This window comes from Triticum aestivum, chromosome 6D (assembly GCF_018294505.1).
Source record: "Triticum aestivum cultivar Chinese Spring chromosome 6D, IWGSC CS RefSeq v2.1, whole genome shotgun sequence".
NCBI lineage: Eukaryota > Viridiplantae > Streptophyta > Magnoliopsida > Poales > Poaceae > Triticum > Triticum aestivum.
In genome coordinates this window covers 131100194-131126928 of record NC_057811.1, presented here as the reverse complement: position 1 = coordinate 131126928, position 26735 = coordinate 131100194, and the positions used below count along the sequence as shown (strand labels likewise).

The window sequence follows — 26735 nt, the reverse complement described above, 5'->3', positions numbered from 1 at the left end:
AAAAAAAAGCAAGCATGGATTTTGAGAAAACTCACTAACAGTTTTATGAGAGGAATGGACTGCAATGCTGAATGTTCAAAGTGGGAAGAAATTCCTTTAGCATCATATATGCAAGAGATTTGTAAGCAACTCTCAGTTTGCCTAATGGTCCTAATAAGCCATGTTGCTTCCTTTTTCCATCGAATTTTGTGTGAGCAATGTGGTTGGGCATTTCATCAAACATGTGGAAGGCAGCAATGATATGCAGTAACCTAGAGCAAAATAGAGAGTGCACTTACACCTCGTCGTGGCTTAGTACATGGAGGAAGAGAACACAGCTGATCATAGAGCCGTTGACATCGAGGGAAGCGACAAACTGGATGCGCGGCTGAAACGCGAATCTGAGGAAGCACGGCGCCCGGCGGCCCGGCCCACGCCGTCGGAGATGCCTCGCGCTGTCTCCCCGATTCACCGGGGAGCCTCCTGCTTGTGGACGCCTCGCCCTCCTTCGGCTCAGCTCGCCGTCCTCCTCCCGTCGCTTGCCAGCGAGATCACCACGACGCCGCTCGCTCTAGTAAATTACTCGTGCGTTGCTATGAAAAAAAATCTACATCAACAAATAATTAAAGGGTCATCCTATTAGAGGGCGAGAACCAATGGAGTAAAATAAGGTACACATCTTCAAGATTATGAATCATACAACAATGAAATCTGATATGGTTTTTGGTAAGTCAGAAATAAATCTATGGACCTCCAATTAAAGTAGTTTTCAGTTCATGTGTTACATAATTTTGTCTAAATGAAGAATCTGTAACTAATTAGACAATTTTACTACAGCAGAAATTAGTGAAACATATCAAGTAGGTTTCTCAAACAGAAATGCTTATTATTTTTATTCCAGATCATCGGAAGTAAGTTGCTAAAGTTTTAGATCATAACAGTTATTCTTTTCTGAAAAAATGAATAGATACGGAGCAGATAAGTTATGGGGTATCTAAACAGAAATTGCAAGCAAAGTGCCAGTATATAGAACCAAGCAATAGGCTATCAGAGACCTTCCTTTGTGTAACAAATGTGCCGTCCAATTAGCAAAGTTTCCCGCAGATGCTTAGCAATAAGAGGTGTCCAACGCATTAACAGACACTCTGAGATTGCTACTTTTGTTCCATTTGATATATGTTTAAATTGTGTTTGTTTGGACAATCAGATATCGCAAATTGGATTACATGGAAATGCAGTAAGACAACTGCAAGAACCTGCTTACACTTAGTTCCACATTTTTATCTCCTCATCATGTGGCCATAACGAAATTCAGCACAGGAGTGCCACATCTTTTATCTCCTCGGATTGATATAACAAACTTCAACACAGTATTGCCACATTTTCCATCTAAGTGCAGAGCACCAATGACTCGCAGCTTTAACAAGCACACTCTTCCTCCCAAGGACAGAGCAGAAGCTCCCCTGAACTTCCCCCAAACAGTGGAATTCTTTGCAGCACCACTACCATGCAATGTCAGAGGAACTACTACTATTTAAAACTGTAGTAAAAAGATATTACAAAGTTCAGTGTCTAAGAGTCAAACTACCTAACTGACCAAATGTTAGGCACTGCTAATAAAGGTTGCAGGCTAAGTACATGAACACCAGTGAGAAATTGCACAAGAATGAATTAACATAGTGGAAATTCAGGTAGCCAACTCAACTGAAAAAACTGAAGGACATGGAAAAGCAATGTCGTGACCCTTCTAGTCACTGAATTGTTCAGACTCCCAGAGCATATACTAAAGAACATACAGAACTAATAAGTACTCCCTCTGTAAAGAAATGCAAAATACTTGATCAAGACTGTTGCAACTCCTGTACCATTTTTTTGTGAACCTCTTCAAGCTGTTACAATGTGAAGACTTACTATATATATTTTCAGAGCCAACCAATTATGTATACCTTAAGCCAATTGACTACAGAGATTTAGAGTGGAACCATATAGCATTGGTCTGAACCACTAATGCAAACCTTCAGCCAATTAAGTACAGAGATTTAGAGTGGAACCATGTAGCACTGATATGAAAACTTTGTCATACAACAGCTGTTCTTCCTAGATAAAAATTTAGCTAGCTTTATCACCTTTTATTGCTACTTCCAAAATAGTCAATTAAATAATTACCTCTCTGCCATCACCATGATATTAGTTTACCTTTCTTATATTTTTCTGTCATACAATAGATGTTCCTCCTATATACAAATTTAGCTAGATTTATCACATTTGATCGCTACTTCTAATTATTGTTTTTCCTCAGGACCATCTTGCAATGAGGACAGGGGGGTGTTTTAGGCATTGACTTGTTCAGAGCTTATGTAGTAGTTGATGACAGATGAAAATTGATTACACTGTAGTATGTACCTCAGGTCAGACGAAGTTCCGGCAGACGGTGGAGTACGTGCAGACGGATTTCCGGCAAAGTCCACGGTGTACAGCGACGTCAGAAACTTGCGACACGACGATGAGCCAAATAACTGCAGATTATCGCAGAGTTAGAACACACAAGATTATTTAACTTTTCAATTAGAATACAAAGGGTTCAGTGATGTCTTTTTTCCTTGATGACAGATGCAAATCATCTGGATATGAATTGGGTAGTATTTATTGTCAGGTTTATATACATTGATTGATGGGACTGTAGCAATAACAAAAACTTTCAGTAGCAAGCTACATCTCTGTTCTCTATCTAAATGTGCATCAATCAGTAGCATCATACATCATACATCAGCATCTATGTAAATGTGAAGCCTTCTCTATCTCTCTGCTCTCTCTCTCTTGTTCACCGGTCTCTTTTTTTTATCCACAAGAGCAAATCAGTAGTCGTTGGACCCTGTCTCTCATCTCTGTTCTCTCTCTCTTTCTAGCAGCAGCGGCCAGTAGCAGTTCCATCAATCCTTCTATCTAAATGTGCAGCAATCATCATCTCTCTCTCTGCTCTCTCTCATCCTAACCTGTCTCACCAACAACAGTGTCCAGCATGCCCTCTGCTCTCTCCCTAGAGCAAGAACTCCTCGTCGCCAAGGGCGTATGCCTCACTAGCTCCCAGCTCACATGCCCCACCGCAGAAGCGACCTATCCCCTACGCAGCATCGAGAGGAGGAGGCGGATCGAGATCAATCATAGGGACGTGAGAAGTGCGACGGGCAACACTGAGGCGGGCTGCTCCAAGTTCTGGGAGGAAGACGGAGGCGAGGAGGCCAAGAAGGAGGGACGAACCTGGGGCCGCCGGAGACGCGCCGGCGAAGCCCTGCCTGAAACCCTAGCCACGGGGGTGGGGTTGCGAGCAGGCGGTAGAGGACGGGAGCGGAGAATCTGGCCGAAGCGGAGGGAGGCGCGGACCATGGGGAGCTCGGGGGCGTGCTGCGCGGCATCAGAGGTCGCCGGAAGCGGCCGGCGCGGGTGGCGGCGGCGGCGAGGAGTTCGTGGGCGAGGGGGAGAGGAGCAGATTGGAAAAAAGTAAGTAGAATTATATTCAAAATTAAAGGGGCTTTTCGTAAGAAAACGTGGATGAATACTTGCTGTTTTCTAGATTTTTGATCGGTGACGTCGGCCCACTGCGGAATGGGTGCCACCTAACTATGATTCGGTGAAGGTTCCACCTTCCTCGAGCGCCCGTGTCTGTTTTTTGCCGTGTTTTTTTCCTTTACAAATCTGCTCGGATCGCGGGTTGAATACTCCAAACGATAGGGAGTTTTGTGTAAAAACGAAGCATTTTCCTGATTAACCACTTAAAATAGGACCGTGAGTTGAATATCAGAAAACATAGGGACTTTTCTGAAAAAATACCGACGACGTACGGCCAAAAGCAATGCGTGGTTTATTATTAGGGAAAGAAATGAGGCGATAGTGTGCGTGTGCATGATCGAGAGGGCGAGTCTCAAGAAGGGACGAAATATCTACATAGATACAGGGAGCGAAAATGTGCGGTAGATGGATAAACCTATCAAGAGGCTAGTCGATCAATGTTTGTGAGAGAGATACGAGTCAGGGGTACGAAAGCGAGAGTTGTGTGTGTGTGTGTGTGAGAGAGAGAGAGAGTAGTCAATAGGGGGGATCCAAAGCGAGAGTTGTGTGTGTGAGAGGGAGAGAGGGAGAGAGAGGGGGAGAGTTTGTCTGGTCGGTAAACAAATGGATAATGTTAGTTTTGGAACGGAGATGAAGACGGAAAGGAGACCCCAACAAATGGTATGTGTGCGGGGAAGGTAATTCTAGTGGTAGGAGTCGTATATAGAAAGATATAGGGTGCGTGAGAGAACCCTGGAGAGAAAGGGTGAAAGACGAGTGAGAGTGCATGTGTGGCGGTGAAAAAGAAAGCTTAGGTAGCTATAGTGATACCAGAGAACGATAGAGACGCGAGAGATAATGAAAACCGTGTAATCTATGAAGATAGAGAGAGTGTGACACTTCTTCAGGGAGACAGCGAGAGACCGTGTTTGCAAAAAAGGGAGAAGCATGTAGCGAGCGTGCGGGTGAGATGGAGAAAGGAGAGTGATAGCTACATGAAGGAGCACACGAGAGAGACCTAGAGAGAGATGGGCGTGAAACAAGATTCAAATATTTAGTTGTGTATATAGAAGATGTCAACATAAAAGGGATTCAAAAATTTGAATTCCAGATGATGGTACATGTAACTCATACTCGAACCAAAATTGATCTATCAAACATGCATACTAATTTGAATTTGCACGCGCGTATGTTATTTAATATATTGATATTGCCGATCCATACATTTGAAATGAACATAATTTGGTTTCAAAATTTTGAATTCAAAGTTAAACATAATTTGGTTTAAAAATTTGAATTCAACCTTATGATTTTGAGATCATTGCATTTGTAAATCATATTTTGTACATAAAGGAGTAGAATTCTTTGTTGTGCTTTTGAAGTTATATTCAAAAAAATGATGTATATAGATTTGTATTCGAATACAAAACCATGCCGAAAAAATCAATACAAAATGGATTTGAATTGAGTTGGCACGTTAAACATGCACTCTTTTTCTGTAAAAAATTGAACGAAGCAGGGAAACTCACAGTAACCGCCCGAAACCAAAATCTATGAGATGGAAATTACTGCCTATCCCAACACGCAAAGCCTATCGGCTCGATTTCTATAGGATTCGATAGGGGTAGGCTTGTAATTTCACTCAAACGTGACATAACCACCTCTGCCTCTCACCTCCCCGGATTCATACACGGTGGGCGCCAAAACACAGTTTCTCGTCGGCCGAAATCGCCTCTCACCTCCCCGATTCATACACGGTGGGCGCCAAAACAAACTCTTCTCAGCCGAAATCTTCGTCGGCAAATACTCCTATTCGGTGTATGCGAGATTACCGTCCTATCCCCAACCGACTAATATTGTTGTGATGTAGGAAATTTTAGACGGAGGCTAAGTTTGTAAATTTCCTCACATTTGAGACAAGCGCGCCCTGAAGACATGGTTCCCCCTACCTATCTCCCTTCATTTCCCCATTCGTACTCCGTGGACCCCAAAACAGCCTCTCCACCGCAGTCTCCTCCGTCCGCCACCCCATCCACCGCTGTCCTCCTCCACCATGCCGTAGTTGATACCCCGATGCTGTCGTCCATTACAAGAGATCAACCTATCTCATCCACGGCTTCAGACCAAGATCCTTGCATCGCGTCCTCTCGCTTCATCTGTGCCATCGTCCACCTTGCCGAGGCCGCTCGTACGACTATCTCGTCCATCGCACCGGGATATTTCCCTCGCCGCCACCATCTGCCCTCCTAGATCTGCTTCCACGCCACCAACAGCCATCGCTACCGCAGCACCCTCGACGCCTCAACAGATGCTTACACGGAACCACAACAGAGGCGGTACTCTTTCGTATCTGCTCAAGTTATTTATCTCCGCAAGAAAATAGATCGTCACTGCTTTACTGTGATTTATTTTCCATCACTTAGAATCTTACTTGTTAGTTGAAACCAAACATTGGTTGCGAAGTTACCTTTGTCCGGTTTGCACCTTCAGATCCGCCATGGCACGCTCACCACTATACTCGCAATGCTTATGGTTTTCCCCTTTTATATTCCACATTAGCTTAAATGACAGTTGACTGAATTTCAAATTGGGGTCAGTCCATTTTTGGGAGTTCGCCGGAGGGGAGGAAGGGGCTCACCGGAGGGCTACCCCATTATCTATCTTAGGGTTTCGGGTGGGGACAATGGTTGCGGGGTGATGTCGTCGGGCTATGATGGGGCCTCGCCGGAGGCAAAACTCGACGTGGGTGGGGGGGTGGGGTTAGCTAGAGGGATGGCCGGGGCGGCGGAAGACCGGAGGTGGTGCGTGGTTCAGGGGAGGGCGGGGGGCGGTGGTTTGGCCGGCGGCCCATGCGGTGGTCTTTAGGGGAAGAATAAGAGGCGAGGAAGAAGAAGGGTTAGGAGATGTAGGATCTTCATCCAACCGCCTGAAATGGTCGACATACCCAAATGACAAAAGTCAGGAGACTTGCATGTAGACATTCCCATATATTCAGTACCATCATCGTAGGTGCTTCGAGACGTACGTGCAAGCAGTGCTCCTCAGCCCATCAAGCTAAACAACATGCCACTCACAATTCCAAACTTAGTTGCTCAAATACGAATATGATATGATGCTGACATGTACTAAAACAGAGAATGTTTAATTGGCCAGCTAATGTTCCTACTTTACTTTCGAAAAGTACATACGCCACATATCGAGGGACAGCAGGGAGTTGCATTCTTTATGCGCTCTAGTTCATCATGTGTGGGAAACCAACATTTTATTATCCAAAATCTGCTTGCTCTTCTTTAGCTTGCTCCTCTTCTGTTCTTCTTTCATAAGTACTCTCTCCGTTCCTAAATATAAGTCTTGGTAGAGATTCCACCATGGACTACATACGGAGCAAAATGAGTGAATCTACACTCTAAAATGTATCTATATACATCCGTATGTGATCCATAGTGGAATCTCTACAAAGACTTGTATTTAGGAATAGAGGGAGTATAATAGTAGTATAGTATGCTCCTTGTAGTGAAGAGGAGCAAGGACATTTGCACTGTACAGGTCTATTCAGTCGCTTGTCATGGACGCTTTCAAATCTTCGTGTTGGTCTTCGTGTCGCTTGTCATGGACGCTTTCAACTCTTCGTATTCGGTCGTATGTGTCGCCTTTGAGAGTTAGACTAATCGTAACAGTATTGCGCCTTCAGTTGTAGAGAGCTGGTATCCAAAGCCTTTCTAGCCGTACCGGCAATACTAGCACATATTTTTCAGCAAGTTCCACTCTCCAGGTTTTACTCCTGATGCTTAGGGTTCTCCAATTATATCTACACTATGATCTGCATAGGTGCTTTGTGTCCTACTAGCAGCAGTCCACCCTTAAAAGCTAAATAACACACCAATCATAATTCCAAAGCTTAGTTGTTCCAATACGAATGTGACATGATATTCATATTATTAACGGACATACATTTAATTGGTCAGCTAATGCTCCCACTTTAGTTTCCAAATGCCTGTGGCAACATAGGAGAGACATCATGGAATTGCATTTCTTTGGATGCTCTGATTCATCATGGGTGGGCAACCAACATTGTATAGAAAGAAGCTGAATCTCCATAATATGCTTCCTCTTGTATTCTTTAACATGTTCCTATTCTATTCTTCTTTAATAAGTATAGTATATTCCTCGTCAAGAAGGCAAGCAGGGACATCTGCAGTCGACAGGTCTATTTGGCCGCTTCTGCAAGCTGCTTTCAGCAATTCGAGTTGGTCTGCCATAATATCTAGGAAATGTTGGGAGCTGTGCGGCCTTTGAGAGACTAGACTGATAGTAACAGTAGTGCGCCTTCAGGCGAACAGAGCTGGCATGTACGGTGATCGATAGGCTTTTGATTAGTAGCGGTAATACAACCCCATATTTTCGAGCCAGTTCCACTTCCCCGATTTATTTATGATGCTTATGGTGTCCCCCTTTTATCGACACTTCAATCTATGTAGTGGCTTTGTGTTGTAATAGCAGCACTCCATCCTTCAAGCGAAACTACATGCCACTCATATTTCCCAAGCTTACATTTAATTGTTCAGCTAATGTTACTACGTGAGTTTTAAAATGCACCACTGCAGGATGCTGCTAACGCGACACTACGATCAGAGACCCTTCGACGAAACTCTGTGCGATGCCATAATCGCAAACGGTGGTGTAAAAAACCCGTCAAAAAAGGTGCAAAACTTTTGCGATGGCGGAGCCATCAAACACGGTTCGTATTTTAGTTGCGTGTGCGATGCAGGGCATACAGTTCAATTCAATTAACTGTTTGTGATGAGGGGGGACAAAAGAAACGGGCAGCCAGATGGAGGTGTGTGCGATATACAGCATACGGTTCACTCGGATGAGCTGTTTGTGATTAGGCAACACAAAAGAAACAGTCAGCCAGATGAAGGTGTGTGCGATATACGACATGCAGTTCATAAACCAGGACGGGGGTATAGGAGGTAATTAAATCGCAAACGTTTATTTGTATTAACCGTATGTGTACGTGTCCTTTCGTCCTCCTCTCGCACGTCTTGTCACCCCGCTGCCGCAGACGGCTTACAGCGCAAGCTTGCGCAGCGCGCTTGGGCGTTCTTTTGGCCAAATGGTGGCGCCAATTAATCGTTGGTGAGCCCGTTCCCGCACAACCTCGCAGGTTCCCGCACAAGCTTCCCGCCCAACTTGGTGAAATTCCCCAAAATCCCAATGCTTACCGGCCTGCTATAAAAACCCTCATGGCCGGCGAGTCTTGCGTCGCATTTCCCCTCCCTCCCTGTAGCTTATCTCGTCTGCTTCTCCGACAATCGCCAATGGCACCGGTCCATCGTCGTTGCTCAGCCACTCCGCTGTCATCAGAGGACAGCTCCAGCTGGGAGGCTGCACCGCGGCGGCGGCGCAGTCCCCGGCGTAGTGTAGTGCGCACGGCGTCCCTGTTGGGTGTGCGAGGAACACCCACCACATGCTCCGCCGCCACTGCCCGTCGCCAGTTGTTGCCGGCCGCCAGGGCCATCTCCCGCACCGCCGCCGCGGCCCGAAGGCGGGAGGTGGCCGTCGTGGCCTCCACCCCAATGCCGGCCATCGTGGCCATCACCCCCTCCGCCACCGCGGCCCGAAGGCGGGAGGTGGTGGTCGTGGCCACCACCCCATCGTCGGCCGCCGTGGCTGCCAGCCCACCATCGACCATCGAGGTCATCACCCGCTCCGCCACTGCCGCCCGAAGGAGGGAGGCGGAGGTGGAGGCCCGCACGTGCGTCAGCGACCTTGCGCGCTACATCGAGTTCCTGCGGGAGGAGGAGGAGCGCCTCGTCGAGCACGCAAAGAGCCTTACCGCAGCCGTGGCCGCAGCACACGCCGACGCAGAGGCGAGGAATCAGGAGATCTACGAGCAGTCCGGCCGCTTCGAGAGGGATCGTCTGGAGCGACAGTGGGCGTTCGAGCTGGCGAGCGTCGCTGAACGTGCAAAAGCGGCAGGTACCGTATTGCATTTCTCCGGCTCGTCGGTAGGCTCATCCTCCTCCTTTGCCTCTCACTGAGCGCGCTCGGCAGAGGAGAGGCTGCCGGAAGTAGCACAAAGCCCCTCCGTGGTAGTAGTAGTATTCAGGGGCTATTTTGTTCAGTTCATCTGACTATAGATGTGTGGTCGGACTGTACAACGTACTTAAAATTAGCTAGTATATATAGTTGATCAGTACGTGGTTGGCAACAATTGGGGAAAAGTTTGGTCGGTTCAGCTGTCGAGTTGAACTGTTTGTAAAAACTAAGAACGACTGCTTAATCTATGAATGAAATCTATGCTTAATTACTGAATTTTAGTTGCAAAAATTAGATTGTGCTAGTGATTTCTAGCTGCATATTTTGACAAATCGCAGTGTTACAAGGATTGACAAATGGCAACGTTACTAGATCAACAAATGTAAATCTTTCCAGTTTGATAAATGGCAACATAACCAATATGACAGATGCAAATCTTACCAAATTGTTTGTACGTGGTTTCACATGGGTCATCCAAAACAACCGTTTGCGTTGAAGGGATGCAAAAATCTTGCACTGCTCTCACTTTGCAAACGTGTGTTCTATCTAAAACGTTTGCGATCAAGAGCTGCACAAATCCTTCTCGGCACATTTTCCCTTAGCTTCTTGGGGAAGCTGTCGGTTTGCATACGGGTGTTCTAACTAAAACGTTTGCGATGAGTGTTTTATATTTAAAAACCGAATTAAACTGCGGCTTGGGCGTTATTAATGGAGAGGATGCGAGCAAGGCGGGTGGCCATGGAAGTCAAAGGGCTCGCTTCCCGATGAGCCTGCGCGGCGTACACTCGCACGCTTCCCGTTGAGCCTCCGCATTGGAGTACAGCTCACACGCCTTCCGTTTAGTCAAGCACTCAAGCACCTGTCCGCACGACACCTCCTAGCCATTAAAAGAGTGAGGCGTGGCGTTACGTGAATGGTTAACAGAATGCACACAATTTAAATTATACAAAACGTTTGAGATGTTACAGTGGCAGCTATTTGTTTCAAAATGCCTTTGTTGGCTGTTATTCGAGTGCGCCTTCTCTCAAAATGGACACGAAAAATACCACAACATGTCGGGTGCTATTCCATGATAGCATGCCAAGTTTCATGAATTTCAGACGAGTTTTGGATTTACTAGAATTTAAAAACAAAGTATCTCAACGTTTTGCCGGCCATCAACAGTGCCCTGGTGTTTGAAATTCATTCCCATTTCTTGCATGGGACCTAAGCATGCAACCAAGGACACAAATTTGATTTTTAACCGGTTTATATGCAATGGAGAATGTGCATGTGGTTCAAATTTGAATTATGCACATAAAATGCCTGGAAAAGCTAGTTAATGTATAAAGATGTCCAAACGAACCCCGAAAAATTCCAAAATTGAACACAACACTCCTGTTGTTCTATGTTGACACTCGAAATTTTTTGAAAGCAATAAGAGGCAACGGATATCGTTTCGTCCCCAAAGGTAGCATGTTCCCTACCAAAACCATCACGCTTGTTGTGAGAAGCTTATACCCAAACCTGCCCCAAATGGGACAAAAAATTTACCACGGCATGTTGATGCCACTCCATGATAGCATGCCAAGTTTCATGAATTTCAGACGAGTTTTGGATTTACTAGAATTTAAAAACCAGGTATCGCAATGTTTGCGGACGAGTGACGGTGGCAAGGTGTTTGAAATTCATTCCCATTTCTTGCATGGGACCTAAGCATGCAACCAAGGACACATATTTGATTTTTCAACCAGTTTATATGCATTGGAGAGTGTGCATGTACTTTAAATTTGAATTGTGCGCATAAAATGCCTAGGAAACCCAGTTAATGTATAAAAATGTCCAAACGAATCGCGAAAAATTCCAAAATTGAACACAACACTCCTGTTGTTCTATGTTGACACTCGAATTTTTTTGAAAGCAATCAGAGGCAACGGATATCGTTTCGTCCCCAAAGGTGGCACGTTCCCTACCGAAACCATCACGCTTGTTGTGAGAAGCTCTGGTTTGTGAGAAGCTTATACCCAAACCTGCCCCAAATGGGACAAATTTTTTTCCACGGCATGTTGATGCCACTCCATGATAGCATGCCAAGTTTCATGAATTTCAGACGAGTTTTCGATTTAGTAGAATTTAAAAACCAGGTATCTCAATGTTTGCGGCCGAGTGACGGTGGCAAGGTGTTTGAAATTCATTCCCATTTCTTGCATGGGACCTAAGCATGCAACCAAGGACACATATTTGACTTTTCAACTAGTTTATATGCACTGGAGAATGTGCATGTAGTTCAAATTTGAATTATGCGCATAAAATGCCTAGGAAACCCGGTTAATGTATAAAAATGTCCAAACGAACCACGAAAAAATCCAAAATTGAACACAACACTCCTGTTGTTCTATGTTGACACTCAAATTTTTTTGAAAGCAATTAGAGGCAACGGATATTGTTTCGTCCCCAAAGGTGGCATGTTCCCTACCGAAACCATCACACTTGTTGTGAGAAGCTCTGGTTTGTGAGAAGCTTATACCCAAACCTGCCCCAAATGTGACAAAATTTTTACCACGACATGTTGATGCCGCTCCATGATAGCATGCCAAGTTTCATGAATTTCAGACGAGTTTTGGATTTACTAGAATTTAAAAACAAAGTATCTCAACGTTTGCGCCCGAGTGACGGTGGCAAGGTGTTTGAAATTCATTCCCATTTCTTGCATGGGACCTAAGCATGCAACCAAGGACACATGTTTGTTTTTTCAACCAGTTTGTATGCACTGGAGAATGTGCATGTAGTTCAAATTTGAATTATGCGCATAAAATGCCTGGGAAACCGAGTTAATGTATAAAAATGTCCAAACGAACCCCGAAAAATTCCAAAATTTAACACAACACTCCTTTGTTCTATGTTGACACTCGATTTTTTTGAAAGCAATCAGAGGCAACGGATATCGTTTCGTCCCCAAAGGTGGCACATTCCCTACCGAAAGCATCACACTTGTTGTGAGAAGCTCTGGTTTGTGAGAAGCTTATACCCAAACCTGCCCCAAATGGGACACAAAATTTACCACGACATGTTGATGCCGCTCCATGATAGCATGCCAGGTTTCATGAATTTCAGACGATTTTTGGATTTACTAGAATTTAAAAACCAAGTATCTCAATGTTTGCGGCCGAGTGACGGTGGCTGGGTGTTTGACATTCATTCCCATTTCTTGCATGGGACCTAAGCATGCAACCAAGGACACAGATTTGATTTTTCAACCAATTTATATGCACTGGAGCATGTGCATGTAGTTCAAATTTGAATTATGCACCTGAAATGCCTACAAAACCAAGTTAATGTATAAAAACGTCCAAATGAACCCTGAATAATTCTAATTTTTTTGACAACACACCTATTACGTTCTAGCATGTTCACTGCAGATAATTTTTTTGACAACACACCTGAAATGCCTACAAAACCAAGTTAATGTATAAAAACGTCCAAACTGTAGCATGTTCACTGCAGATAAAAGTTCTAGTAATTCAAACACCATCCTTTGTAGCTGTGACCCCATTACGTAATTCAAATCAAGACGAAAAATCAAGTAGATCGCACACAGTTTATTATCACCAACCGTGTGAGATGCAACACAAAATATCTTGGAGCACCGTCGGCGTATAGTATGCCTATGGCTTACGCGAGAAGGTGCGTCGGCTACAGTCCACAACTAGCGTGTCAAGCACACTAGTTCACTCCCCAAATATCATTTCACTGTTCAATCGTCGCCAGTGAAAGATGGGGACGTGGACCCGCGTCGTGAGGGCAACTTCGGCGGCCCACTCCGGCGAGAGCGCGGCCGCAGCCACCAGGCACGTGCTAGCAAGCTTCATGAGGGCGACCGCAATCTACGTCCGGGCGGCCAAGGCAGCCCAAACGGCGCCTATTGCTTCTCAGGTGGCGGCAGCAGCATCTGCCTCGGGGATAGCAACTGGCGAGAGCGGCACAGCAGCTGTCCGTTCCGTAGCGGCGGCCTTAGCCCTGATGGAGTCCTCCCACCACCATGTCGAGGCTGTCCACACCCAGCTCGTGGCGCTCACCGCCCAAATCGAAGGAAGCTTCTCCGACAACAGTTGGCAACCCACAGCCGAAGAGGTGGCAATCGCCGAGAGAGTTCGAGCAGCCATCCGTTCCTGCGCGGCATACCTTGCCACGACGGAGCCCGCCAAAGCCCAGATCGCGGCCGCCCACGCCCTGCTTGTGGCGGCCTATTCCAAAGATATGGCGGACGCGGATGGCGAGATGCTTGCCGAGAATGGTGCGATTGATGCCATGGAGCCCCTTCCCCAGGAGACCGTTGGGCGTGAGTTGGACATGGAGGCGGCGGCGGAGATCGACGAGCAACAGCCGTAGTAGTTCTGTTTAATTGCTTAGAGTAATGTTAAGAGCGCTGGTCTTTAATTATTTAGAGTAATTTTTAGGTCAGCTAGCTCTGTTTAATTGCTGAACTTGCTCGATTAAGAAGTGTGGGTGTGCTGTAGTCTCCTTTGTGTACTCAAATTATGCAATTACGTGGATGACCACCGTAACCATGGAAATTTGAAACAAAATTTTTGACGTTCAAACTCATCACACACGGGTTAAGCTATCTGAATCGTTTGTGATGTTCACATATCGTACACGGTTCTGAATAAGGAATCGTGTCTGATGACACTTTGCGCGCCAGTTTTTTGGCTGAAGCGATTCCAAATTTTTGGCTTCCGCGGAAATATCTACCTCCCCGCCCCCTCCCCCTTACCAAAATCCACATTTCCCCCCTTTCCGCCTTCATTTCCAAGTTGAAACCTTCACTCCTTGCTTGCAGCGCCGCCTCCTCGCCGACGACCCTCCTTCATGCTACTCGGCCTCTCCTATCCAGGCACGTAATCCACACCCGACCCCCATCCTCCGCCTCCTTCCACATCCCACATGCCCTGACCGCCGGTGCGAGCGCGACACCTTCCACCCAAATCACCGACCCCTCCACCAAATAAGCGCCGGCCTAAGCCATGGTGCACGCAGTATAGCCAGGATCTCAAGGAGCATTTGGCAGCGGAGAAGGAAATCGCGGCCGCATGCGCGGATGTGGTCGCGATGGCTGCCATTCGTGCCGACCCCCAGATCTTGGAGGAGCACCTCGCCGTCGAGGCCACCGTTGACGCCTCGCGCACCGACGCCGCGACGCGGTTGGCTGCTTTAAACGATAGTTCGTGGCGTTTTCTTGAGGCCATCGTTTGCTAGCTACTGCCTTTCCTTAACAAATTCTAGTGAATTGTGCTATCTACTTTTACCATGCAATCTTATTCTATAGTGTATATGTTCTATATGTCGTGCAATGTGGTGTTCAGTTAACTGCTTGGTTCAATTCTGCAAATGTGATGTTCAATCCTTCAGGGTGCAATATTTCCAAGTTGTTAAGCATGCTTGGTTTGGATAACTATCTGATCTTCTATTACGAGTATGTTATATTGTGCAATGTGGTACTCAGTTAACATTTGGTTCATTTGTTATGGTGTTTAGTTAACTGCTTGGTTCAATTATGCAATGCGATGTTCAATTGTTGTGCCTGCATTATGTTATTGTATACCATGTGAGAAATAGATCGAATTTGGCTGTACTAAATACATGAGAAACAAATACAATTGCTACATTTCCAAGTTGTTAAGCATGCTTGGTTTGGTTAACTGTCGGATCTTCTATTAGGAGTATGTTATATTGTGCAATGTGGTGCTCAGTTAATGTTTGGTTCATTTGTTGTGGTGTTTATGTTGGAAATATGCCCTAGAGGCAATAATAAATGGTTATTATTATATTTCTTTGTTCATGATAATTGTCTATTGTTCATGCTATAATTGTGTTATCCGGAAATCGTAATACATGTGTGAATACATAGACCACAACGTGTCCCTAGTAAGCCTCTAGTTGACTAGCTCGTTGATCAACAGATAGTCATGGTTTCCTGGCTATGGACATTGGATGTCATTGATAACGGGATCACATCATTAGGAGAATGATGTGATGGACAAGACCCAATCCTAAGCATAGCTCAAAGATCGTGTTGTTCGTTTGCTAGAGCTTTTCCAATGTCAAGTATCTTTTCCTTAGACCATGAGATCGTGCAACTCCCGGATACCGTAGGAGTGCTTTGGGTGTGCCAAACGTCACAACGTAACTAGGTGACTATAAAGGTACACTACGGGTATCTCCGAAAGTGTCTGTTGGGTTGGCACGGATCGAGACTGGGATTTGTCACTCCGTATGACGGAGAGGTATCTCTGGGCCCACTCGGTAATGCATCATCATAATGAGCTCAATGTGACTAAGGAGTTAGTCACGGGATCATGCATTACGGTACGAGTAAAGAGACTTGCCAGTAACGAGATTGAACAAGGTATTGGGATACCGACGATCGAATCTCGGGCAGGTAACATACCGATTGACAAAGGGAAATGCATACGGGATTGATTGAATCCTCAACATCGTGGTTCATCCGATGAGATCATCGTGGAACATGTGGGAGCCAACATGGGTATCCAGATCCCGCTGTTGGTTATTGACCGGAGAGGCGTCTCGGTCATGTCTGCATGTCTCCCGAACCCGTAGGGTCTACACACTTAAGGTTCGGTGACGCTAGGGTTGTAGAGATATGAGTATGCGGAAACCCGAAAGTTGTTCGGAGTCCCGGATGAGATCCCGGACGTCACGAGGAGTTCCGGAATGGTCCGGAGGTGAAGAATTATATATAGGAAGTCCAGTTTCGGCCATCGGGAAAGTTTCGAGGGTTATCGGTATTGTACCGGGACCACCGGAAGGGTCCCGGGGGTCCACCGGGTGGGGCCACCTATCCCGGAGGGCCCCATGGGCTGAAAGGGGAAGGGAACCAGCCCTTAGTGGGCTGGGGCGCCCCCCTTGGGCCTCCCCCTGCGCCTAGGGTTGGAAACCCTCGGGGTGGGGGGCGCCCCACTTGACTTGGGGGGGAAGCCACCCCCCTTTCCCCCTTGGCCGGCGCCCCCCTTGGAGATCCCATCTCCCAGGGCCGGCGCCCCCCAGGGGTCCTATAAATAGTGGGGGGGAGGGAGGGCAGCAACACCACAGCCCCTGGCGCCTCCCTCTTCCCCTGCAACACCTCTCCCTCCCGCTAGTGCTTGGCGAAGCCCTGCCGGGATCCCGCTACATCCACCACCACGCCGTCGTGCTGCTGGATCTCCATCAACCTCTCCTTCCCCCTTGCTGGATCAAGAAGGAGGAGACGTCGCTGCTCCGTACGTGTGTTGAACGCGGAGGTGCCGTCCGTTCGACACTCGGTCATCGGTGATTTGGATCACGGCGAGTGCGACTCCATCAACCCCGTTCATTGGAACGCTTCCGCTCGCGATCTACAAGGGTATGTAGATGCACTCCTTTCCCCTCGTTGCTAGTATACTCCATATATGGATCTTGGTGATGCGTAGGAAATTTTAAAATTCTGCTACGATCCCCAACAGTTTAGCTAACTGCTTGGTTCAATTCTACACTGCGATGTCCAATTGTCGTGGGTAGAATTTTTTATTGTTGTGTATGTGAGGAATAAATCGAATTTGGCTGCACTTAATACATGAGAAACATATACAAGTGCTATATTTCCTAGTTCTTAATCATTCTTGGTTTGGATAAATGGGTTTTCCATGTGGCTTGAATTAATCTGATGAATTTGCAATGTGCTTATTTTTCATCAACATATTTTACTGATAGCATGCGAACCCTTACTTAACCTGATGACTAAATACCTTATATGTGTTGCAGGGAAACAATGGGAAGCACTGAGGTTTACAATCGAGGTTAGCACATGCATGGTCCGTTGTCTAATAGCACATTATTGTGCAATTGCAGGAACCATTCTAATATTTAGGTTTTTAACAATTTGGTCTTGCACATGTAGGTCCTGCTGTCAGAGGTTTTGACCCACTATTCGACCCTTTTTCATATGGGGAAATGAGTTGTCCATGAATATCAGTCAAGTCAAGAAACTCAGAAATATTGTTAGGATAAAGAAATTAGCAACAAAAAACAACAAGATCTTTGTCTGCACAATGAAGAAGACATCAGTTCACTACAGGATGGTACTAACTATTATACCTTGCCTTTTTATTCCTTTGCCCCATTTCCAATATAGAGAAGATATTTATGCACATCCTTGTTTTCAGGCCTTTCCAAAGCAGTTCGCTGATGATTACCTCTCAAACCACCTGTATGGTCAGGAGGCGAGGAAGTTATTCATACAACACCCACGGTTCAATATTGAAGTGTTCTTGAAGAGGACAAAGGATGGACGGTCAATCATCCACAGGCACTGGCCTAAAGTTACAAAGACCTTCAACATCAATGAAGGCTCTATATTCGCCTTCTGCTTCAGCAGTTTTCCAGATGAGATACATCTGTCTATGTACCGTCTATGATGCTAATTTCAAAAGGTTATAGATGTTGCATGTGGAACTTGGTCCTGGTATAGTTGTGTAATGGGGTAGCTGAGTGCTGAAGCTATATGATGTTGTACTCTGATGTATTTCAATTATGAAAATGAAACATATTGTGTGCTTAATATGAAATGTCAATTAGATTAATAAATGGATTATGAATAATCTGATAATTAGCCTGCTAATTGGGTTTTTCTATTGCAAACGGTTATTGAGAAAACACCGTGCGATGCATTCAATAACACACACAGTTTCTAGGAGTAAACCGTGTTAGATTAATGAACAATCACACACGACATCCTATTGAAAACCGTTTGCGTTAGGCCACCTGGCGCAAACGTTTACCACATAAAAACCGTGTGTGATGGACAACCTTTGCCACACAGTTTCTTCTACGCACCGCGTGTGATGCATTCAATAACGCAAATGATAAAATTGTTAATATCGTGTGCAATGGCAATGCTATCACAAACGATTTAACGGGAAAAATTGTGTGTGATGTACCTGTGAACGAAAACGTTTTTCTTGGAGCGACTGTGTGGGATGTACATACGAACGGAAACGTTTAGCGGGGACTGACTGTGTGGGATGTACTTGTGACCGGAAATGATTTCGCCTGTATAATTGTTTTTTTAGCACTACTGTATGTATTTCTGTATTTGAGTGCTCGCCGGTCGCACACGACCTCATTTTGCCGAGCGTGTGTGCCAGGAAGGCATATCCCCAACGGTTTTTGGGTCGTGTGGGAAGGACCCCCCCTATAGCCCACACTCACTTGGCGACGGTTCCAAAGGCCGTCGCGGAAAGGGGTTAAAAACCGTTTGTTTAGGAGCTCGCTGTACTAGTGGCATGTGCGCCACATATAGAGACATGTTGGAATACTATTTCTCTGTGCACTCTCGTTGTCATGGTTTCACAATAAACTTTCAATACAGTAAAGTATGAACCTATCATCTGCCAACTATCCTTAATTCTGGAGCTCCCAACAGGGAACCTGTTTTTTTGTAGTTGTGCCAGATTATATTATTTTACACACCAAATTACAACACACAAGGTCTCTCTCATCCAAATCCAGTGATAGCGCACAAGGGTTTACAAGGAGCCCCTATTATATTAGAATATCCTCTGCATTACAAAGATAATCTCGCTACTATTTATGTTGTCATGCTTCTCAGATATTGAACAAAATCGCAATGAATCTGAGAATGCGCACATCAGAAGAGTATCGCGGAACAGTGCAATGATTAACAAACATGACATCAAGGCATCGAGTTCCATTCTGGATGAATGAAGCCCACACACTACAGATTCGTGTTTAGAATATGATCCTAATGACTATTCTAAGCTCAAGGAGTCAAAGGTAGATGGCCTATCCTATTCACCCTACAAGGTGCCTACTCTAATTTGGCAAGGTATTATTGGTTGCACGTAACTTGCGTAAGCTGTCTTGCGTTTCTTCTGCTTCTTTGCACCGCCATCTGCTTAGTTTACTCATCATATATGTGAAGTTGCCATGCCCATCCATTATCAATACGCATTCCATTTGTCATCATACCATGTCTTTCCATTCAAATGGTGTTCTTGTGTATCAGACATCCAAAAGGAAGAGAGTGATTGTAGAATCTGAAGAAGTAGTAGCAAAGTCCTTGAAAAAGGTGGTGGTACCGCAGAAATCAGACATCACCCCACTTATATTGGCGATAGAAGCAGCGCCACCAAACCTAGGATATCGCAACTATGCTGCTCGCTGCTTTGCTCTTGTTAGTACCTGTTGTCTTGTATCGCTGTACTTATATCCATACCTAGTTGATTATGTGACATCAGTGTGCATGCTAACCTGCATATCCACTGTTCTCTCCTAATTATCAGATCTATATTAATGCTTACATTAATGTAGAATAAACCCAATGCTTATGAAGAAGTTTATCTCTACATTGCTCTTGTAAGTATCTGTTGTCATTTATCGCTTTACTTACACTGTCAGCTAGTTGTTCATGTACCATCACTTTGCAGCTTATTTTCCCTTGGTATCCATTTTCTACACATCAAATTTATGTTTACTCTTACCAAAATGTTGAATAAAACCAATGCCACTGAAGATGTTTAGCTCTGCATTACTCTTGTCAGTACCTTTTGGATGTATGCTGTACCTACATTTATAGCTAGTTGATTATGTAGAATCACTCTACATCTTTGCTTAAAAAATCTCCATTTGTTCCTATATTATCACTTCTATATTTACTCTTAACAAAATGTAGAATAAAGGCAATGCATATGAAGAATACTCTGTGGTAAACTTCTTGAATTCCCCCCACCCCATCAACATGGAAAAGGGCTTTGTAGAGCCGGTCTTCATTACTAACGTAAGTTTGTCCTTCTCGAGCCTTCAAACTTTTTGTGTATACTTGGATAGCAATGACTACAATTGCTGTTTATTTTTGTCGCTGGCATCAAATTGCATGTTTAAAGTTTATTATGAAGAAGTTCACAAACATAAATTTCTCCTTCTCTGTTTCAGTTTTTAGTTGTACAACCTACTTCCTTATTCATACCATGTAAGTTAAACTAAACGTAGCAAGTGATCTTCCTTAGCACTTCATGTATGCTTGTGTTGTTGATCTGTAATCCAGTGGTGTTGTCAAACTACCAACTCCATGACAATGTCATATCCTGCTATGTCTTAACTATGAACAATGCATATTATGTTCATGTTATTTAAATTACGGTACTAAAACTGGCCGGCCCGCCAATCGTTGTGAATGGGCCGAAAAGTGGGCCTGCAATCGTGTCCAGCTAATAGCAGGCCTAGATGTAAACTCACCAACTATTAGTTTTGGGCCTTTAACAGACCGAGTAAACCAGTTTCCTAAATTGGGCTAGAAAATGGATATGGGCTTTAAACAGTCTGAAAAGTAGAATGGGCCTGAACAGTGTCAGAGGCCCATGATTGGCCCAGCCACAAAATGGGTCGTTAACATGCCAAAATATGCGCCGGCCCACAACTAACCCAATAACATTATGGGTCGTAAGCAGGCCGGTTGCAAAGTGGGCCATCATTAGGCCCAGTTATCTCACAGGCCTTTAATGCGCCAATAGTCAGGTTGGGCTAAAATGTATCCACGAAGACTACGGGCCTTTAAGAGGCTGAAAGTCATTTTGGCCCAGAAATAGGCCCACATGCAACACTGACCATTAAATGACCAAAAGTGAAACCGGGCCGACAACGGCCCATATCTATCAATGGCCATTAACAGGCCGAAAGTAATATCGGGCTGAACTATTACATGGGCCTTTAATAGGCTGTAGTTAAAATGGCCCCCAATGGGGCCGAAAGCACCGTGCCTTTCAACGGGCCAGATCAAATATGGGCCGTAATTTGGCCCAAAATATGTCAGGCTGTTAACGGGCCAGATCCGACATGGGCCGTCATTTGGCCCAAACATGGTGGACTGTTAACGGGCTGGATCTGATGTGGGTTGTCATTTGGCCCGAAATGTGATAGACATCACAATGGGCCGGATCTTATGTGAGCCGTAATTTGGCCCAAACCATGGAAGGCTATTAACGGGCCGGCCCAGTGGAGTATGACAAAATCTTGTGGGCCCTTGGCTGGGCCGACCTTTTTTATCTTAAATGGGCTACTGTTGGGCCGTGCCACGTGTCAAAGTATCATAGGCACGTCTTCTCCATTGGATGGATGACATATGTCCCAACGCTGAGCTGACACGTGGATACTCCGGCGAATCGGAATTTTACACGTGGAAAATCCCCATTGGTCCGGGCTGTTAACGGGTTATCGGATCCAAACCGGAACCCGATAGCTTAACGGCGACCCATTACGGTGGATGCCACGTGTCGGGTACCCTTGACGAAAGCACTTCCATGACGCGCTATTTATCGTCATGGATAGCGCAGGTATGACTATCTTGATTGTGTCATAAAATCGTCATGGATGTACATGCATGACAAAAAACGTGACCTACTGTGACAAACACGTATCATCACGGAAGTGTATTTTTTTGTAGTGCTTTTTCTTGAAACTAGTGGTCTTGTTAACCATCAACACTTGATGCTCCTTCTTGATTTCTACCTCCGCGGCCTTAAGCATTGCGAAGAGCTCAGGAATCGTTTTATTCATCCCTTGCATATTATAGTTCATCACGAAGCCTTTGTAGCTTGGTGGCAGTGATTGAAGAACTCTGTCAATAACACTATCAACTGGAAGATACAACTCCCAGCTGAGTCAAGTGTTATGATACCCAGACATTTTTAGTATGTGTTCACTGATAGAACTATTCTCCTCCATCTTGCAGCTATAGAACTTGTTGGAGACTTCATATCTCTCAACCTGGGCATTTGCTTGAAATATTAACTTCAACTCTTGGAACATCTCATATGCTCCATGACATTCAAAACGTCTTTGAAGTTCCAGTTCTAAGCCGTAAAGCATGGCGCACTGAGCTATTGAGTAGTCATCAGATCGAGCTTGCCAGACGTTCATAAGATCTGCAGTAGCTCCTGCAGCAGGTCTATCACCTAGCGGTGCATCAAGGACATAATTCTTCTGTGCAGCAATGAGGATAATCCTCAAGTTACGAACCTAGTCCATGTAGTTGCTACCATCATCTTTCAACTTAGCTTTCTCTAGGAACGCATTAAAATTCAGGGGAACGGTAGCATGGGCCATCTATCTACAACATAGATATGCAAAACTATTAAGACTAAGTTCATGATAAATTAAGTTCAATTAATCAAATTAGTAATGAACTCCCACTTAAATAAACACCCCTCAAGTTATCTAAGTGATACATGATCCAAATCAACTAACCCATGCCCGATCATCACGCGAGATGGGGTAGTCATCAATGGTGAACATCTCTATGTTGATCATATCTACTATATGACTCACGTTCGACCTTTCGGTCTCCATTGTTCTTAGACCATGTCTATACATGCTAGGCTCGTCAAGTTTATCCCAAGTATTCTGCTTGTGTAAAACTGGCTTACACCCGTTGTACGCGGACGTAGAGTCTATCACACCCGATCATCACGAGGTGCTTCGAAATGACGAAATTTAGCAACGGTGCATAATCGGGGAGAACACTTTTATCTTGAAATTTAGTGAAGGGATCATCTTATAATGCTACCGCCGTTCTAAGAAAAATAAGATGCATAAAGGATAAACATCACATGCAATCAAAATATGTGACATGATATGGCCATCATCATCTTGTGCTTTTGATCTCCATCTCCAAAGCATCATCATGATCTCCATTGTGACCGGCTCGACACCTTGATCTCCATCATTGCGTCGGGGTTGTCTCGCCAACCATTGCTTCTACAACTATTGCTAATGCATAGCGATAAAGTAAAGCAATTACATGTCTCTTGCATTTCATATAATAATTAAGAGACAACCCTAAGCCTCCTGCTGGTTGTCAATATTACAAAAACATGATCATCTCATATAACAACGTATATCACATCACGTCTTGACCATATCACATCACAACATGCCCTGCAAAAACAAGTTAGACGTCCTCTACTTTGTTGTTGCAAGTTTTATGTGGCTGCTACGGGCTTCTTGATACGTCCATTTTGCATCATGTTTTCTTACTGTTATTTATAATGTTTTTATCCATAATAATGCTTTTTGGAGTAATTCTAATGCCTTTTCTCTCATAATTTGCATGGTACACACCAAGAGGGGGAATTCCGGCAGCTGGAAATCTGGACATGAAAAAGCTACGTCAGGCCACCTATTCTGCACAACTCCAAATGAGCTGAAACCTCACGGAGATTTTTTATGGATTACTTAAGAAATATTGGAGCCAATAAACACCAGAGGGGGGCCACCAGGTCAGCACAAACCCACCTGGGCGCGCCAGCCTCACCCCCAGGCGCGCCCTGGTGGGTTGTGGCCTCCTCAGCCCACCTCTGGTGCCCATCTTCTGGTATATAAGTCATTTTGACCTAGAAAAAATAAAGAGAAGACTTTCGGGGCGGAGCACCGCCGTCTCGAGGCGGAACTTGGGCAGGAGCACTTTTGCCCTCCGGTGGAGCGATTCTGCCGGGGGAACTTCCCTCCCGGAGGGGGAAATCATCGTCATCATCATCACCAACAACTCTCCCATCTTGGGGAGGGCAATCTCCATCAACATCTTCACCAGCACCATCTCATCTCAAACCCTAGTTCATCTCTTGTATTCAATCTTGTTACCGGAACTATAGATTGTTGCTAGGGGGTGACTAGTAGTGTTGATTACATCTTGTAGTTGATTACTATATGGTTTATTTGGTGGAAGATTATATGTTCAGATCCATGATGCTATTTAATACTCCTCTGATCATGAGCATGTTTATTATTTGTGAGTAGTTAATTTTGTTCTTGAGGTCATAGGATAAATCATGTTGCAAGTAATCATGTGTATTTGATATGTGTTTGATATTTTGATAGTATGTATGTTGTGATTCCCTTAGCGGTGTCATGTGAATGTAGACTACATGACACTTCACCATATTTGGGCCTAAGGGAATGCATTGTGGAGTAGTAAATATATGGTGGGTTGCGAGAGTGACAGAAGCTTAAACCCCAGTTTATGCACTATTCCGTAAGGGACCGATTGGACCCAAAAGTTTAATGCTATGGTTAGAATTTATTCTTAATGTTTTTCTCGTAATTGCGGATGCTTGCAGGAGGGTTAATCATAAGTAGGTGGTTTGTTCAAGTAGGAACAAAACCTAAGCACCGGTCCACCCACATATCAAATTATCAAAGTAGCGAACATGAATTAAACCAACATGATGAAAGTGACTAGATGAAATTCCCGTGTACCCTAAAAAACGCTCTGCTTATCATAAGAGACCGTTTTGGCCTGTCCTTTGCCTCAAAAGGATTGGGCTACCTTGATGCATACTTATTGCTACTATCGTTACTTGCTCGTTACAAATTATCTTGCTATCAAACTACTCGCTACTTACCGTTTCAGCACTTGCAGACATTACCTTACTGAAAACTACTTGTCATTTCCTTCTGCTCCTCGTTGGGTTCGACACTCTTACTTATCGAAAAGAGCTACAATTGATCCCCTATACTTGTGGGTCATCAAGGCTATTTTCTGGCGCCGTTGCCGTGGAGTGAAGCGCCTTTGGTAAGTGGAATTTGGTAAGGAAACATTTATATAGTGTGCAGAAATTTATTGTCACTTGTTACTATGGAAAACAATCCTTTGAGAGGTTTGTTCAGGGTATCTTCACCTCATCCAGAACCACAATTAGTCACCCCTCAACCTACTGCACCTACTGAAAATATTGAATACGAAATTCCTTCGGGTATGATAAAACAACTGCTAGCTAATCCTTATGCAGGAGATGGAACAGAACATCCTGATATGCACTTGATATATGTAGAACAGATGTGTGGATTGTTTAAGCTTGCAGGTTTACCCAGAGATGACACTACTTCAGGATGCTGCTAACGCGACACTACGATTAGAGACCCTTCGACGAAACTGTGTGCGATGCAATAATCGCAAACGGTGGTGTAAAAGAACCGTCAAAAAAGGTGCAAAACGTTTGCGATGGCGGAGCCATCAAACATGGTTCAGATTTTAGTTGCGTGTGCGATCCAGGGCATACGGTTCAGTCCAATGAACTGTTTGTGATGAGGCGGAACAAAAGAAACTGGCAGCCTAATGAAGGCGTGTGCGATATAGAGCATACGGTTCACTCGGATGAACTGTTTGTGATTAGGCAACACAAAAGAAACGGTCAGCCAGATCAAGGTGTGTGTGATTGAGGGCATACGCTTCAGAAGGATTAACTGTTTGTGATTAGGCAACAGAACAGAAACGGGTCAGCCAGATCATAGTGTATGCGATTGATGGCATACACTTCACATGGATGAACTGTTTGCAATTAGCCACAACATACTGAAACAGTTAGATAGATCAACGTGTGTGCGCTAGACGGGCACACACATTCTAATTAAAAGAAGCATGCACGATGGTAATAATGAGCGCGCACAGTTGTTGGAACAAGACGTGTGCTGACATTGCCTATTGCGGTGCACCCTATGGTGCAAACGCCACATACGCGACCGAGAAGGCGTATGTGCCCACGTTACGCCTTCCGGGAATAGTGCCACACTTATAACCGTCAGTAAATTTTGAGCATGCGTCCCGTCATAATTTTTTTTAGAAGAACAGGGAGGCCGCGTCCCGTCATATTCCAAATTGCAAACCTGTTCACACTGATCAAAACCTAAATGGTTTCCCACTTAGGAGCGTATTACTACTCGGTTATAAATACTACTACTCCAAGATGACTGCACATTCCTCCTCAATTCCTCATCCACAAAAACAAACAAGTCATTCATCATCATTCCCTTGCGTCTGCCATGGCCAACGTGAGTTCTGGGTCGAGAGATTGCCACCAGGGAGAGGCGAGCCTGGAAGTGGAAGCACGAGAGATGTCCCGCCTCGCTGCGAAAGCAGCCAGCATGTCCCGCCGCGCAGCCGTAGCAGCAGAGAGGTCCTGCCGCGCCGCTGAAGCAGCACGGAGGTCCCGCCGCGCCGTCGATGCAGCAGACTGGTTCGGCCGCGCCGCAGAAGCAGAAGAGATGCCCGCCGCGCCGCGATTGCAGCAGAGACGTCCTCCCGCGCCGCGGCGGCCTGGGAAAATTTCTCGCGGGTAGGCGAGGACTCTTACAGGCGCATGCGT

At 45.1% G+C, this 26735-nt stretch overlaps 1 protein-coding gene across 9 annotated transcripts in view; it reads right to left on the bottom strand.

The window, feature by feature from the left end:
- Window positions 1–3532, bottom strand: part of LOC123144086 (uncharacterized) — a 6411-nt gene extending 2879 nt beyond the window's left edge. For 5 of the 9 annotated variants that reach the window (XR_006471253.1, XR_006471254.1, XM_044563101.1 and 2 more), the window contains exons 1-2: window positions 3238–3524; window positions 2383–2495 (exon numbers count right to left, since the gene is read on the bottom strand). Coding sequence is in view for 3 of the 9 variants with exons in the window: in XM_044563101.1 (XP_044419036.1) it covers window positions 2383–2495; window positions 3238–3363 (239 nt within the window). In the remaining 6 variants the exon portion in view is untranslated. Of the gene's footprint in view, window positions 1–278; window positions 587–2382; window positions 2496–2972; window positions 3101–3237 lie in introns of all 9 variants that reach the window. The other 4 variants (XR_006471256.1, XR_006471258.1, XR_006471255.1 and 1 more) reach the window with 4 other exon arrangements.
- Window positions 3533–26735: the final 23203 nt, after the last annotated feature.